At 45.1% G+C, this 17,141-nt stretch overlaps 2 protein-coding genes and 1 long non-coding RNA gene across 10 annotated transcripts in view; 2 read left to right on the top strand and 1 right to left on the bottom strand.

The window, feature by feature from the left end:
• The window catches only part of NAV1 (neuron navigator 1), a 247,991-nt gene extending 240,598 nt beyond the window's left edge, over positions 1–7,393 (top strand). For all 8 annotated transcript variants that reach the window (XM_086694515.1, XM_086694516.1, XM_086694520.1 and 5 more), the window contains 2 exons: positions 1,722–1,919; positions 3,841–7,393. In XM_086694515.1, coding sequence (XP_086550641.1) covers positions 1,722–1,919; positions 3,841–3,936 — 294 coding nt within the window. In that variant the 3' untranslated portion in view covers positions 3,937–7,393. The remainder of the gene's footprint in view (positions 1–1,721; positions 1,920–3,840) is intronic.
• On the bottom strand, positions 398–2,928 carry LOC147572538 (uncharacterized). The gene is made up of 2 exons (XR_015246349.1): positions 2,862–2,928; positions 398–677 (listed from the first exon to the last, which is right to left on the bottom strand). It is a non-coding gene; the product is annotated as an uncharacterized LOC147572538 (long non-coding RNA).
• Positions 7,394–12,922: 5,529 nt separating the features above from the next.
• IPO9 (importin 9) overlaps positions 12,923–17,141 on the top strand; it is a 56,615-nt gene continuing 52,396 nt past the window's right edge. The window contains exon 1 of the mRNA XM_025920985.2: positions 12,923–13,136. Coding sequence (XP_025776770.1) covers positions 12,974–13,136 — 163 coding nt within the window. The 5' untranslated portion in view covers positions 12,923–12,973. The remainder of the gene's footprint in view (positions 13,137–17,141) is intronic.

Raw genomic sequence — 17,141 nt, 5'->3', positions numbered from 1 at the left:
CAGTCTTTTGAGCATCCGACTTCGGCTCACGTCATGATCTCACAGTTTGTGAGATCCCCACATTGGGCTCAGGGCTGTCAGTGCAGATCCTGCTTCAGATCCTCTGTCGCCCCCCTCTCTGGCCTGTCCCCCACTCATACTCTCTCAAAAATGAATAAATATTTTTAAAAAAGAGGATCAAATAGAGAAATCACCAAGCTAAGAATTAAGTAAAACCCTACTATTAACTACTAATAAAAATGTTACTTTGGCCCAGTTCCATAACCTTTTTAAACATCCTTTTATAGAAGAAAGGAGATAATAAATTCTGCTCTGCCTAAATCACTGGGTTGTTTTGAAGATGTGAAATATGTGAAAAGATTTTTAGAAGTTAGAATAAGAAGGATGCAAATAAGAATGCAAAAGGAAGAGGTCATTTTATTAAAACATCCCCAGTTTTTTTGGCCGTGAAGTAGGACATAATGATCACTATAGTTTATTCCAGCCCTAGTGAACTATAATGCAATGTCTGGACCCCTATTGGCCATATATTTTCCATGAAAGTAATTTGTTATTGGTGTACCTGAGTGGCTCAGTTGGTTAAGCATCTGATTTCCACTCACGTCATGATCTCATGGCCTGGGTTCAGGCCCCACATCAGGCTCTCTGCTGTCAGGGTATACAGCCTGCTTTGGATCCTAAAAAAAAAAATACGAGAAAGAATAAAAAATAAAACATAAATAGTAATTTGTTACTGTAATAGATATCCCCTAAGGACATGGTAAATTTCTAGAGACACTATCTATGAAACTGATGCCAGAAAACATTATTTCACTTAATTTTGCATTAAGCAGGTTCCAGGCTCTGAGCTGTCAGCACAGAGCCCAACACGGAGCCTGAACTCATGAACCTCGAGATCATGACCTGAGCCAAAGTCAGATGCTTAACCCAACTGAGCCACCCAGGTGCTCCAAAGTCAGAATTTTTTTTGTAAGATATGATTACTAGGGGTACCTGGGTGGCTCAGTCAGCTGAGCATCTGACTTCGGCTCAGGTCATGATTTCACAATTCGAGTCCAGTGTTGCGCTCTGTGCTGCCAGCTCAGAGCCTGGAGCCTGCTTCAGATTCTGTGTCTCCCTCTCTCTCCCCCCCTCCCCCAATCACACTCCATCTCTCTCGCTCTCAAAAATAAATAAACATTAAAAAAAAATTTAGGGCCGCCTGGGTGGCTCAGTCGGTTAAATTTTAGCTCAGGTCATGATCTTCTGGTTCGTGAGTTCAAGCCCCACATTGGGCTCTGTGCTGACAGCTCAGAGCCTGGAGCCTGCTAAGGATTCTGTGTCTCCCTCTCTGCCCCTCCCCACTCATGCGCTCGCTTTCTCTTTCTCTCTCAAAAATAAATAAACATTAAAAAAATTTTTTGACTTAAAAATTTTTAAACATTTTAGAAGAAGATATGATTACTAAAGTGGGAGAATTTCTTACTCAAAAAGTAAAATTATGGGACCATAAGATGGGTACATGTTAAGTATTTAACACAGTCTACCAAATTATCCTCCAAAGTAGTTTTACCAGCTGGCACCAACTTACTTCTTTTGTTGGGAAACTCAGAAAATTCCATGGGGGATCAGAGTCTCAAGGCTTTCCATTTAGGAAGTCCGTATGACCATCAGGAGACTGCATGAGCAAGCTTCTACCTGTGGATTCCTCTGCCAGTACTCACATTTCCCCTTCTATCCAGGTCCATGGACAGAAAGCTGCTTGGGAGGACCCAGTGGAGTGGGTCCGGGACACTCTTCCCTGGCCATCGGCCCAACAAGACCAGTCGAAGCTGTACCACTTGCCTCCACCTACCGTGGGCCCTCATAGCATTGCCTCACCTCCCGAGGATAGGACAGTCAAAGATAGCACCCCAAGTTCTCTGGACTCGGACCCTCTGGTGAGTAGAAGCCATTCTAAGGTAAAAGTAAGAGTATTATGGAATTGAACTCTTCGTGCATACCCTGATGGACACTGAAGGGTATCAGCAAGCCCAGGACTAGGAGGAGGTCAGTGAGGAGCTCAACTCTCAGAATCCTGGGTTATAAAGATCATATGCCTGCAACCTAGCTTAAGCTAAATAATAATGCATGCTGGCAAGATATACTCTAGTAAAGACCCAAGTCTCAGGCAGATCCCAGGTAGGATGCATGGTCACTACCTCTCCCTCTATGCTCTGGTGCTGTCCTGAGGACTGCCTCAGCTCAGTGGATTTCATGAGCCCCTCTAAGAAGCAGTCTGAGACAAGTGACCAACTAGGGGCAAATATTTGCAAGGCTTGTAACCAAAAGAGGATTGGTATCTAGAATATATAAAACTTCCCGGGGCACCTGGGTGGCTCAGTCAGTTAAGTGTCCGACTTCAGCTCAGGTCATGGGTCCAGTCGTGGGTTCGAGCCCCGCGTCAGGCTCTGTGCTGACAGCTGGGAGCCTGGAGCCTGCTTCGGATTCTGTGTCTCCCTCTCTCTCTCTGCCCCTCCCCGGCTTGCACTCTGTCTCTCTCTCTCTCTCAAAAATAAACATTAAAAAAAATAGAATATATAAAACTTGCCACAAAATTTCCAAATAGAAGAATGGACAAAAGATATGAATAGGCATTTGACTGGAGGAAGTGCAAACGGCCAATAAAAATATAAAAAGATCCATAACCTCTCTAGTAATTGCGGGAATGCACATCCAAATAAGGAGATAACCATTTCACACTGCAAAAATAGTGTGTTTGGAAGCACAGGCTTCCTACTCTGCTGGTGGGAGTGTTCATTAGCAAAGTCATTTTCAAAGATAACTTGGCAGCTTATATTAAAATTTCAATGTGCACAACTTCTGTGACCTTGCCGTTTTACCTTGCAAGAAATTCTTCCACATAATACACTTTTATTTCAATTTTGACTTTGTTAAAAATGTAGTTATCTGTGTAAAAAAAAAAAAGCCATTAAGTTGGAAGACTGTTAGTGATCATGTAAATAAAAGGGTAGAGAGAAGATTTGATAAAGAACCAACCAGGCGTACTTAGCTAAAATGGAGGGTCATAGTCTTGAAGAACCAGGGGAGAGTGAGAGGTAAAGAGGGAAGAAGGAAGAAGGTGAATTACACTGAAGAGTTTAGACTTGACACAGAGCACTAGGGTACATGAGCCAGGGGAATCTGGTTCATGATAACACTGGTTATCATCTATTGGAAGAAGTTGACAGACACAGATGTTCTTAGGGCCACTTTGCACATCCCTCCCAATATTAGTCAGTGTGTACGCGCCTTCTGTCCTTTTCTAGAGTGTGAGCGCCCTAGAAGCAGAGGGGGTCTCCGCTGTTTGGGCATCAGCTCACGGCAGGGCAGCTTATGTCTCAGCCACACTCCTGAACATCACACACACATGCTTACAGGCAGGGTTTAAGTAATCATTGCTGCTTTTTCTTTCTTTCTTTCTTTCTTTCTTTCTTTCTTTCTTTCTTTCTTTCTTTCTTTCTTTCTTTCTTTCTTTCTATTTTGAGAGAGAGAGTAGGTGCAGGGCAGGGGCAGAGAGAGAGGGAGACAGAGAAACCCAAGCAGGCTCCACACCTTCAGTGCAGGGCCCGATGCAGGGCTCAATCTCACGAACCTGAGATCATGACCTGAGCCGAAACCAAGAGTCGGACGCTCAACTGACTAAGCCACCCAGGTGCCCCTTCACTGCTGCTTTTTCATGAGCCACTTGTAAACTCTCTGGGCTCTAAATCACTTATGAAACAAGAATCAGACCCAGGATCTAGACTGTATTAGGTTTCCCTTCTGGGGGCGGGACCCTGAGTCCCAACTCTCATTAATCCATCCTTTTGCCCTTTTTAGATGGCCATGCTGCTGAAGCTTCAAGAAGCTGCCAATTACATTGAGTCTCCAGATCGAGAAACCATCCTGGACCCCAACCTCCAGGCCACACTTTGAGGGCCCAACAGTCCCTGTCACCCCGGACAGCAGAATGCCGGCAGGAGAGACGTTCTCTCCTCCTCTCCCCTCTCTTCTTCCAGAGCACTGGCTCTCCGGCCCAAGAGGAGAACAGGAGGGGGAGGAGGAGGTGAAGGAAGAGGGCAGGTTCTTGGTGCTGCACCTTCGAGAACTTCCTAGGAAGGACTGGTGGGGTGGAGTTTGGAAACTTGTGTCCCCTAGATCCATTTACTGGCCTCCTCTCATGACTTTGGGGAAAAGATGATTCTGGGTCTTTTTCCTTGATTTCTTGTCTCAATTAGAAATTCCTAGGCTTTCTGGGGAGGGGCTCAGAAGACATCAGCAAAACCTGCAGCAGTTCCTAAATGATTCTCATGAACAGCTCTGAGAGAGACAGCCCTGTGTGGGGAAACCTGAGGGAGGTGGAAGCTCCCCAGAATTTCTCACAGACCCTTCCGAGTTCTGTCACCACTGCCAATCACTCTTCTTCCCCCAGAGATCTGGCTGGAGCCAAGAAAAAGAAGCATGTGGTTTAAAAAATGTTTAAATCAATCTGTAAAAGGTATTTAAAAAAAAAAAAAGGAAAGATGAAGCTGGAGAGAGAGGAAACAGTTGCCAAGGTAGAGAGAGCGCTGCCCATCCCTGGATGACATAAGGGATGATGACAAGATGGCTGCCTATCTCAGAAGTCACCACACCACAAAAATAACATTCCAGCCTTCAGAGAAAGACTGCTAGCCGTCTTACACCCTTTAATTTAACATGCATGACAGTCAATAAACCCTACTTTTTTTATTTTTTATTTTCGCTTTTTGTTTCGTTTCTTTTTTTTCCCCTCCCATGTGCCTATTGATTTTCCTTTTCTTTCTTTTCTTTGTTTCTTCCTTTCTTTCTTTCTTTCTTTTTCTTTCTTTCTCTCTTTCTTTCTTTTTTCCTTTCTTTCTTCCTTCCTTTCTTTCTTTTGTCCCCCCCCCCCCCATCTCCTCTCATGCCCACAAAATGCTTGGATTGCTTTTCCTGGGCCTAGTTTGGCTTTGCCAAGTGGGTTTTCTCTGGAGAATCTGATGCCATCTAACTGGCCCTAGCTAGATACCTGCCACCCCACTATCTCTGGCGTTCTTGGGACTTATATGAGACATGAAGCATTGGCTCAGACAGAAGTAGTAGAAGAACCTTGACTTCCCTTTTGAGAAAGCACACGTTTTGCTTGGATGCTCAGCTGTCAGTCTCTGACTTAAAAAGGGTACCGCCCCGTGTTGATAGAAGATCTACTCTGAGCTTCACACTGGACTGGGAGGAAAACCAGGAAACTAGAGCTATTCCTTTGTCTTGTGGCCTGTTTGGCCCCTCACTGCCCTATTCTGATGGCACCCACTCTGCTTGACTGAATCCAAAATCCCTAGCTGGCCTTTACTATTTGTTTCTGACAAGTAAATATTCACCTATAAGAGACTGGACATCCGTGTGAAATACTCCCAATCAGAATATAAGGCTCAAGGAATTTGATTTGGTGGCAAAGATCTGCCTTCCAAAGGGATCCACCTGTAGCAGAAGTTGCCCCAAAGGTCTGGCAGTCTGTATGCCTTCATTCAACAAACACGGAGTACTCACTGTCAGTCACTAGGTTTAAAAAAAAAAAAAATGACGAGACTTGAGCCCTTATATTCACAACCTAGTAGGAAATCTTAACCTCCATTAAATGCACATCTTCTTATCTAGACCCTCAGGATCATCTAAGAAATGTAGCCAAAACCCAAGTTGCCAGCTAGAAAGAAGCCTTTGATTAGATGTCCAATACACGGGGGGTAGAAGGTCTGGGGATCAGTCAAGATGGACCCTGAAGGACTACAGAATCTTGCTTTATCTCAAGTGGGCAAGTTCTCTTCCCGCCATTTCTGGAAGACCCCGTGGGACCAGATACAGGTTGAACCGCCTGGTGAAGATGAAGTCTCAGGGTTCTGCAGATCAAAGATATGTGATCAGCCTGGGTCCAAGCACTTGTTGTTCAGATTCCTAAGTAGCATAAGACCTTATCAGAACTTCTAGGCGTACGAACCTGGACCATTCTGTCCTCCCCAACCAAGGAATACATGCATCGGACTCTTCACGTCAGGATATTTCCATTTAGGTCCAAAAGATGGTTCGGGTTGCTCCCCACGAAAGCTTCTGCATTCACCTGGTAGCTCCCAGGGATGACAGGGTCCTCTATGATGGAGACTATTACTGCTTTTGCTGCTAAGTCCGTGAGCTGTGAAGATCCCCAACCAACTCAGCTGTAAAATATGCAATTCTGTGGTGGGAAGAGGATGTTTGTTCAAGGATGGTGCTGAAATCACTGCCTTAAGGTCTCTGCTGTGCAGAATGAGGACACCCCAGAGCTGGGTGTTCTAACTTGGAAGGAAGGGAAGACCGGATGGGCCTTCTTTGGACCGAGGCCTCTTCTGAACCCTGTCCTTAGCTCCAGTCCCATGGCAAGGCTCAGACTTGTAATGCCACCTTGATAAGGTGGTTGAGCCTTTAATTCTCTACTTTCTGGTGCTGCCCAGCCAGTGCCTTCTAGCATGGATGTTACTGGCTACTTGAGAAAAAGGAAAGGGGAGAGCCCCTTCCTCCATTCCAACTGCCTCAGACCTCCAAAGGGATTCTTGTCTCCCTGGTAACCATGGATACCACCGGGAATTTTCCTTGGATCCTCAACAGGTTGATTCTGGAGGCCTCTCCTGGTATGAATTTTAATCTCTATTCTTGGGACCCACCACCTTCTACTCTGAGTTGACTGCTGCATTTAGCCCAGGTCTCTAGTTGCTTTCCTCCAAAAAGCGTGTTCCCGTCTAATGAGGTAGCACTGCAGCCTCAGCTTTCCCTCTGGAGCCTGGGACCCTGTTTACAGTTGCGCACTTGGGCCCCTCATTGTGGGGATCTATCATCTCACCAAGGAATCATGGTTATGTGGCAACTGCAGAAGGTTGAGCCTCCTCATGGTGCTATAACCCCTTGGGGTGCTCATCCAGACTTCTCTGAAGCAGAAAAGCTGAGCTCCCCCTTACTGCCCTGGAATTGATGGCAAGAGCAAATCCACAGCATTCTCTCCTACCTACGCACGTGCTTCTTAGTTGAGGCTACTGGGATCCCTCCAAAAATGAAAACTGGGTCCCCCAGCTAAATTCTCAGCCCCCAGGCACCTTCAGAAGAACCCAGCCTGTCTAGGACTGGGATGTGTGCTCTCCCCTTCCTCTCCAGACCCTCATCTCCATTCCTCACCAAAGTGGGCTAGCAGAGGACATGGGTCAATACCCAAAATCAACTTCTGAGGAGAGCCACAACTGCAGGAGAGGTTCCTCAGCAGAGTCCCTCTCATTTCTGGATGAAGACAACCAACACACATTTTGTCCAGTGTATGTGTTTCTCAATCCCTGCCTAGGCATTAAAAATAAAATACTAGGTAATTGGAGGCTAATATGGGACCTGATGTCTGTGTGTGTGTGTGTCTCTCTCTCTCTTTCACAAGAGCAGTTTGCTGTTGCTGGTTCCTATCTTCTGAGGCTTCAGAATATTTTTTTAAAAATCTATGCTTTGTGGCAGCTCTACGGTGCTTATCTCTGTCTTTGTGTGAATCCTTATACCAATGTCTTTTTCGTGTAGTCTAACCATTGGGAAGCTAGAGGCTAGCAAGGAAGAAAGATTTGCTGTCCACGGACAGACCCTACAGTGAAGTCCTTATTGATTGCCATGCTACATTTGGTTTTAAATTACCAGCCTTCTAACTAATCTACTCACAGCCCGTAAGGGTTTCAGACAAAATAGTGACTTTTTTTTTTTTTTTTTTCATTTCACTTCTGGCTTTTTGGTTTTCCTGGTTTGCAAGATTCCCGATGGACCTTATCTCCCCATGTCTTCACTTCTGGCTCCCTGAGACCAGGGTCACACTATACAGAGGGACGCCCCCTTTTAGTCTCGGATGTAACTGGTTTCTGTAGTATTACAAAAGAGTAGGAAGAGAACAGCCTGCTCTTCCTCACAAATGCCTCACGTCATCGCTTGACAACGCATATACAGAAATTCTGCTTATAGGTTAAATTTGCCATACTGAGTGAGACTTGGTCCTACAAGCCAGCATCAAGAGACCTACAGGAGGCTCTGTGGTCTCTTTATTGCAGGGTGTTTGGGAAAGGAAGCTGTTCTTGTCCTAATCACACATTTATCATGGGGTTCAAGTGCTAAAGTAATCCAGATCACCAAATGTAACTCCTCACCATAACCTTTTTTTCTTATTCCTGGGCCTTAGCTGAGCTGAAGCTAATAAGTAGACTATCATAAGTCAACCCCACAAATGGGGTGAAATGTGTTTTTCCAGAGGGTTTACTGATGGATATACTGATTTAATCCTGGTACACTCTTTCGATGACTAGTAACTACTAGCAAGTTCTGGCTACTAGTGATTCATGACTCCACTAAAGAGGCCATAAGTAATAAAATGGTCTTAGGGACACTGTTCCCAAAACGCCAACGCCTGAAGATACTGCCCTTTATACTTGAATCAGCTTTATATATTCATGAGTCCTCAGCCAACCTGTTCAGGGACATATGGGGCCACCAACTTAGCTCTCTCCGCTGCTGATGATCCACGTGTGCATGTGTGCTCAGCCTAGCCCGGGAAGCAAGCACTGCCAGCCATGGACCCTGGCAAACAGAATAAACTGGAAGATGAGGACACCAATGGAAGCTGCACAGAGACCATTATAGCTGAAAATTAAACCTATGTATACTGGATCCTCCCAGTTTGATGTTTTGGCTATTTTTCTTCTTCTTTTTTTTTTTTTTTTTCAACGTTTATTTATTTTTGGGACAGAGAGAGACAGAGCATGAACGGGGGAGGGGCAGAGAGAGAGGGAGACACAGAATCGGAAACAGGCTCCAGGCTCTGAGCCATCAGCCCAGAGCCTGACGCGGGGCTCGAACTCACGGACCGCGAGATCGTGACCTGGCTGAAGTCGGACGCTTAACCGACTGCGCCACCCAGGCGCCCCTCTTCTTCTTTTTTTAATGTTTATTTATTTTTGAGAGAGAGTGAGAGCATGAGTGGGGCGGGGGGGGGGGGGGCGGAGAGAGGGAAACAGAGGATCCAAAGCGGGCTCTGTGCTGACAGCAGCAAGCCCGTGGTGGGGCTGGAACTCAAGAACCATGAGATTGTGACCCAAGCCAAAGTCTGGCGCTTAACCGACTGAGCCACCCAGGTGCCCCTTGACTATTTTTCTGAATGATTATGACATGGAGAATTTTCTGTGACAAGAGTGGCCAGGGAAGTAAGTGAACTCTTGCTTCCTTGATTCAACTTTTTAGTGGTTTTCAACCTGTGTTTCCAGACCAGCAGCAGCAAGCACTGGGAACTTGTTAAAAATGAAATTCACAGGCCCCATCTCAGACCTATGGCATCAGAAACGAGGGAGAGGGCCCAGCAATTTGTTTTAACAAACCTGTTGGTAATTCTGATGCATGCTACAGTTTGAAATTCACTTTTTAAAAGGGAAAGCCAAGTAGCAGAATCCCCACGCTGAGGGGCTTTAGGACTGAAAATTAGAAGGTCGCAGGTGATAATTCAGACTCTAATATTAATTTCAAACTCACCTTTCTTGTGCTTCTTTATGTTTCTGTTTTTCCTTTTATTTAACACAGAAAAGGTACATGTGCCTTTGGGTAGACATTAGGGGGGATGCTGGCCTCTCTTCTAGCTGAACACAATCTTCAGAGAAAAGTATGGCTCTGAAATTTTTACCTGGGAAACTAATGGGCTGTCACAGAAAAAAAAAAAGCAGTCGGAGATCTCTTCCAGATTGCTCTTCTGCTGGATTATTTGTGTCTACAGTGAGCCTTTTTCTGATTATATAATAGGATAAGAAAAGGCAGAAAATCTCATTTGTATTTCCATGGCAACTTGTTCTCTTAGCAACAAGCCCTCTCCTTTCGCTGAGTTCTAAAGGCACTTCTGGGTCTGAGAACCTGGCCAGAACCTCCTTCCCCAAGGCAGCTGGAGGGCTTGAGGACCCCAGGAAGATCCCTTCTCCATGCTCTGCTCGGCTCACAGGAGAGACTGAAACACAATGAAGATGTGGGACAGGGGTAACTAAGTCCCTGGGCCCATCCTTTCCTTCCTCACACCAGGACTTGGGTACAGACCTACTCAGACACAGTGATGGAATAAAATCTTAAAAAACAAACAAACAAACACACAACCCTGAAAGGAGCTTCTTACCTTTCCAGATTCACGGGGTAGCTGATGGGACCATAGGGTAGATAGGGCTGTTTACAACTGGTTCTGTCTCAAGTTTGTCAGTTTTCCCTGAGAGGGAGCTTATGGATAAAGGACAAAGAAATGTGCTAGTACTAGTCCTCTTGAAATTTAGAACCAAGGGTCTGGAGGAGGAACTAAGGCTGGAAGAAGGCGAGTGTAAAACTATTGCACTAACATCACCCCCTCAGTCCCCAAAAGGCTGATGATGGGCCTTTGATCATCTCCTGTGGGGTCGTTCTGCTTTCCTGCCATTCCTTGGAGATGGAAGGTGTTGGATAATAAGCCAAGAGCTCCCATATCCCAGCCAATATATGGTTACTGCTGTGCAGTAGCCTCCCACTTCCTAATGTTTTTTGTTACCGTTGTTTTTTGTTTGTTTTTCTTTTTTAACAGAACAATCTTTTTTTTTTTTTTTTTGATGAATTCCAACCCCTGCTAGATTCCTTCCCTCCCCCCACCTCACCCCCATCCTGTTTTAGGCAGCGCTGTTTACGTGATCGAGTCTGTGTTTCTCAAATGCATGCCGACCCTCAGGTGGAAAGTGGGCAGGAATTTTTGCAAGAGGTTTTTTTTGGTTTTTTTTGGTTTTTGTGATTTTTTTTTTAATTTATTGGACATAAAGCCCCAGACCAGGATATGTGTGTGTCTGTGTGTTTGTGTTTTTTCTCATTTGACCCTCGCCTCTTTTTAAATCTACCCCCCTTTTATAATCTAGTGTAGAGAAAGCAAATTTGAATCTGGAAAGCAAACCGTTGTATATAGTTGCGGTAACAATCATGAAGAGAGCTGGGCTGTCTGCTCAGTAATTTGTTTTAAGAAACAAATTGATTGAAAATCAAATCCATGCCAGGCCAGCTGAAGAGGCCTTCTTCCATCACTGCCAGAGGCCCCTCTCATGAGGTTCCTCTGTCCATCAGGCTTGTCTCCTCCCAGCAAGATTCATCTGTTCCATGCCATTTGCGTTTCAATAAAGCTATCTCCTGTATTGTCCACTGGTTCTATCTAGTTCCCTCTCTGTCTGGTTTCTGTCTCCATTTATCTTGTGGCCCATTCCTGATCTGCAAGGTGAGACTACTGGTAGTCATTTGCCTAACCAAGAGGTAAACCTCACCTGCCTGGAAATGTTTGATCCTCAAATCCTAAGCAGGAGTTCTGGACCCCTTTGGTTGGGAAAGGGGTGGATGTGGTTCCTACTTGCATGCTGTGGACATAGCCTCCTTCACCAGCCCAAAATTCAGGGTTCTTGAGTCCTCCATCCACTGCCACAATGTTTGAAAATCGACCACCCTCTGGACTTTCCTAACTTTTCTTCCAGGGGTGAAGGCAAATTAACCGATGAGAAAAGAAGCTGTTCTAATGGAACAAGGAAAGAAGGAAAAGAAGTCCTACGATTCCCTACTATGGAATTTCGAGGTCCGAGAAGCAATCTTTTTTTTCCCCTACAAAATTGTAGTAACACAACCCACCTGTCCTCTAACATGGGAGGTGACAAAATCAAATCAAGGAGTCAATCTTTAGGAAGATACTCAGATGAACCGACAACCCCAGATCACTATCAATTTAGCAGCCACAGGCCTAGAACTAGGTGAGCAATTGCCATCTGGTTTCCTCTGCCACTTGGGAGAGTCAGAGTTCCTAGAAACCATTTTAAGGCACTCAACCTGAACAGCTACTAAAAATGACCTGTTTCTCTTTGGTCTAGCGCTTCCCACTCCCAATAACATATCATTCCATCCATCTGGCACTACATGCTCACCAACCTGCCCTGATTCTTTTTTAATTTGCAATTTAATTTTTTTTGTTAATTCAGCCCTGCATTCTCAACTCCTCTCGATAATCCTCTCCACTCGCTCCAGTATTTAGAATTATCTCTATTCTTTCAGCCATTTCCCGTGACCAGCCGTGGGATATCCATATTAAACTACTCTTGTTCTTTCATTCCTTAAACGTCCAGCACAATTTCTCTGGGGGAGAAAAAAAAAAAAAAATTATACATTCTCAACGAATAGGATTCATTCTCAAATAGACATTCAAGTACTTTCTCCGGAGGAAAGAAATACCATTTCCCACGCAGGTGCCCTCTCCTGGCCAGACATTCCAATTTTGAAGTTGGGCTCAACTAGGCTGGAAAACCAGGGGGTTGGGTCTATGGCAGGTGACCACTCCCCGCTGCTCCATCCACTTCGGTTTCTTTTTCCCCTACCTTTGAATTCTTGAGCCTGAGATGAAGAGGCTCACTTGAGCCGTTGTTGTTGTTGTTGTTGTTGTTGTTGTTGTTGTTGTTGTTGTTGTTGTTTTTCAGTGTTTGAGGGGGCGAAAAAGGCTGGTTTAAAATAGCTATTTCTGACCCAGAACTCTCTCCTCAAAGCCCTCTACACCCATTCCCATCTCAACTCCTCTCTCCTAACACTGTAGCTTATACCTGAAAGATCCATGAATCTAAAGTCCTCTATGATAGGCTTTGTTCCAAGTGAGTTTACTAACTTGCTGTTCCACTCAGGAAAGCCCCCTAACCTCTCTGGAGCTCAGTTTTCACAAAAATGCGAAGCGATTCTCGCGGGAAAAGGTGCAGTTTTCGTCCATACGGCAGGAGGCGCTGTCTCTGGAGGTTTAGACCCATTCCCCGCCCCCTTCTAGCTCCCGCCCGACTCTGGTGCGCAGGCGCGGCTTCGCGGATTGGCCGCGCGCGGGAGCCGTCATTCAGTGGCGGGTCCCGGCCGTGGGGCTGGCGGGCTGAAGGGAAGAAAGATGGCGGCAGCGGCGGCGGCTGGTGCGGCCTCCGGGCTGCCAGGTCCAGTGGCACAAGGACTGAAGGAGGCGTTGGTGGATACGCTCACCGGGATCCTATCCCCAGTGCAGGAGGTGCGAGCGGCTGCCGAGGAACAAATTAAGGTGCTCGAGGTGACAGAGGGTGAGTGAGGCGGGACCATCACGAGGATGTGTCGGACCTGGGCCGGCCGTACTGTCCGCTGACCGCAGCTCGGGACCGGCTGGGGACAAGGGGAGCCTGAGCCAGTGGAGATCTGGGCGCCGAGGCCCAGCAGGCAGGAGTGGGGCAGGAAGAGAGGATGATGTCCCCGGTGGCTGTGAAAGTCCCGGAGAGGGGAGGCGCGCCTGGAGGAGAGGGTCGGGAGAGGTGGAGCCTCGGAGGGGAGAGGGAGGGTGGAGACTTGAAAAGCTAGATGGAGCCTAGGATCTGCAGAGGACCGAGATGGAGCTAGACTTGCTGCTTTGGAGGAAGTCGCGCGGTCTGGGAAATATTTTTGAGTTCAGAACCAGGGTCTTTTGCTGTCCTCTTCGCCAGCTCGGTTGTGCTGGAATAGGAGTAAAGGGAGTTGTTAGAAGTGGTGAGAGGGCAGAGCCTTGAGAACGCGGCTATCAGAGCTTAGTAGATATCAAACAAGTTTCTGCTTCCGAGTTATAAACCTAGCTGGTCGGTTTACCTCTTAATGTTTTCCCAAAAATCAAATTCAGTGCATGTGCAGCTGATTCACCTTCCTGGCCATAGTCCCCTTTAATTTTCAAAATAATTTACACTTATTAAATACCCCTGTGTGCATTTGTATTTGGAGGAACCGATCATCCTTTGTCTTTGACTCTTTGTCCCGGTACTCCTATTATATGCTTTAAAGTGATGGAGAAAAAAATAAACTATTGGTTGGAGATTGTCAATTTCCTGCTGAGTGGGCCTTTCACCCGGCCGCGTGTAACCACTTTACGAAGAACAATTTGATCCTAAAACAGGAGAAGGGAAAAATCCTCTTGGTCTTTATGTAAGAAATATATCTGGTCTGTTAAAGGCTTCGCTGGAAGAACTGCAAATCCTTAGACTGTCTCCCAGCTCAGCCACCTCTTAAAGACCTCTTCCGAGATATGGGAGATTGTCCATGGTCTGACAAATCACACTCAAAACCTTGAGTTCACTCTTCTACTGGGATTAGGATTTTATTGAAAAGAACTTCAGACATATCTCCCTTTAATTTTCCTTCACCGCATGAGAGAGCTATTGAAAATGAATTTCCTCCTATTGGAAATACGTTGAGATTTGGGATATAACAGGTTAAGGACCTTTTTGAAGGCCTAATTGTAATTGTCATTGTTCTATAAAATGTCAGACCCTACAATAGGAGCAGTTGCTGGTTAGGAGAAAGCTCTTTGAGAACCATGCATAGATTGATTGGAGTTATTCTAGTCTCGGTAAAATTTTTGTATTCACATTGTCTCTGCCTCCCTTGGATGTGAAGGAGGAAGAGTGACAAAGCAAAGGAACCTCATCACATTCAAGTTACTACTTGAATAAAATTGACGGTCTGATGCCTTCCCTGAATGCTAGCCGGTGATCCTGGTGTCCCAAATGTATGTCTGGCACCTTCCTACAAAAGGTGAACCTGAGTGCATGTTTTAAGTGCCCAATAACAGCTCCACTTGGGCTCTGATCCCTTCTCTAGCCAATGGCATGGTCTCATCTAGGCAAAGTCTAGGACTGTGTAAATTTCTTGAGAGCGTTTTGAAATTCTAGTCTCACTTTCTTCATCTTTTGGGGTCTTGAAATCTAAAACAGAATTGCAGAGTTTTGCATTTGATTTAGGCCACTGATGGGAATAGACTGAAACACACACACCTTAACTTACTGGTAATGTGCTCTCAGGCATGCTGTGCAACATGAAACGGCTATAATACAGTGACCTGATATCAGTGGTCTAGTACTAAGGCATATGACGCACAGGGTTAGGATGTGATGTACAGGGTTGGACCAAGTCTCTGGAGTTGATTGAAGTGCTTTGGACCCTTTGGAGGCTCTTTTTGTTTTTTAAATAAGCCCAATTCCTTATATTTACTTAAAAACTATAAAAATTCACCCCTTTCAGTAACCTAGTTTTAGGTGGAGAGTGGTGAGCCATTCTTCAGATATAGTACCTTGCTTCTCTCTCTTCCTCCTTACCGCCTTTAACAAGTTATTTTTTGCCATTGGGTCCAGAGTACCTCCTGTCTTGTATTCTGTCTGAATCTCAAATGTTTCCTTAACATGGTCACTAGTTTCTTTTCCACTAGCCATTGCCTTCCTTTATATGAAGCACCTGGCTTCCTAGCCAGAATTTAGCCAACCATCTGTCCTGATGAAACTGGTAGGATGTTGCTCCTGCTATTATATTAGAACATCCTGCAGGCCAGGGCAGGAGCATTCTTGCAAATGAGTGAACAAGATCATTTTCCACTCCTTTGGAGTTGCTTCACATTTTAGTTTTATCCTAGTGGAAGAAACCTTGCTTTCTGGTCCTCTGAAATACACTTCCTTAAAATTTGAAGTTAATGAGAAATCTGAGAGTTGGTATCTACTATTATTTGTATTCTGGTAATCTTTTGATCTTTTTGGTTCTATGGGGCCAACATCAGGTGACAGCCAAATCTGGTTGTTTCTAGTCCCTCTGTCCCCTCAAATAACTGTCTTTGTGAGCCGTTTATTGTTGCCTCACACAGGAGCCTGGCCCCAGTTGATCTTTAAGATTAACCAGTCTACTCCCTTTGACAAATAGGTGTACCACCTTCCTTGGTTGCCAGGTGATGACCCCTAGTCATGGAGCTTAAGTGGAAGAATCTCTAACTTTGAGGAAAGGGCACAGGTCATTTGTTAACCCTCTGTTAAATGGAGAGACAAGAGAGGTTGACATGCTCTGACCAGATTCTTGGGTAGATGAAATTTTAAGAAACATGTATCCCAGAAAATAGGATTGAAGTTGCTGGAGCCCAAAGCACATTCTGCTCCTGATTTGAGAAGCATAGTGCAAGTTTGGAAGTTCCTCTATTATTACAGTATTCCAACAGATAATTGTTACCCTTTCTTTTCTCTTAGGAAGACTGAGATTTTGAGTTTGATGAACAGAGTTTGCAGGAATTTAGTTTTGCTTCAACAGAGTAAGAATAAGTCTTTTGATCTGTTAGAACATTCATCTAATTCTTGTTTTATTTAACACACGGAGTCATATAAAGCATTTTATAAACATAGTAATTAAAAAGATTGGGAAGTTTGTGAACTGCTGAAGATCTCTTACATCAGAGTCTAATGTTCTCTACTGAGCTTTTCTTTTTTGTCTGACTTATGAGAAGATCATGACTTTTGAGAATGTCACCTCTTTATTTTTGGTGTATTTATGCTTTACTTTTTTATATCTTAGAATGAAGTTTTTCCTTCTTTTCCTTCTTTCTCCATTTTCCTCTAAGAGCAGCATCACCCAAGTGGCAGAATGAGTTGCTTTCATTCATAAGCTCTAATTCTCCAGGCCAGCATAGCAGACTTTCTTACATAACCAAATTTAGACCCTAGGTCATTTTCTTCTCTTAGTTATTTCTTTTTGTCTATTAGAAGTGAAGGCATTTTCCCCTGCCATTTGTCTTTGACTTAGTCTTTTCTGTCTTGCTCCCAACAGATGCCTCACATAAAATACATTTTTTCCCTTCCATCACCACTATATTGAACTGGGGAGGGGGTAATTATCTCTCCCTCACCTTTCCTGGCATTCAGATGCTGCCCATATATCAGTGTTGATTCCCCCATCTTAGATGCCTAGAGAGATGTTCCTGCTGGCTGGAAGTTTGCTTTCTGGTTCTCATGGGCACTTTTCTGGCTCTCTTACAGTATAGCGTAAGCACTGTCACCTGCGAAGGGAGCCCCTCAAGGATCCAGACGCACTCCTGGGCATGTGGCGGGCACTGAGCCGAGCGGAAGGCGGCCACGCTCGGAAAAAGGCCAGTGGTGGAGTTTTCTTTTTCCTTTCAGCTGTGGTTTTGTGGTGCTCACCAACCTCCATAAGAAAAGGGGGGCTTTTCCAGAGCTATACTCAGAACTACGTCCTTTCCCAACCAAACCCTATTCACAGTTCTTCTTAGTAGTAGCTTCCCTGACTGTCAAAGCACTGCC

Source organism: Puma concolor, chromosome E4 (assembly GCF_028749965.1).
Source record: "Puma concolor isolate L17-30 chromosome E4, mPumCon1.1.hap2, whole genome shotgun sequence".
NCBI classification, from domain to species: Eukaryota; Metazoa; Chordata; class Mammalia; order Carnivora; family Felidae; genus Puma; species Puma concolor.
Note: the sequence above shows the minus strand (reverse complement) of the source record. Positions and strands in the feature narration are given on the sequence as shown.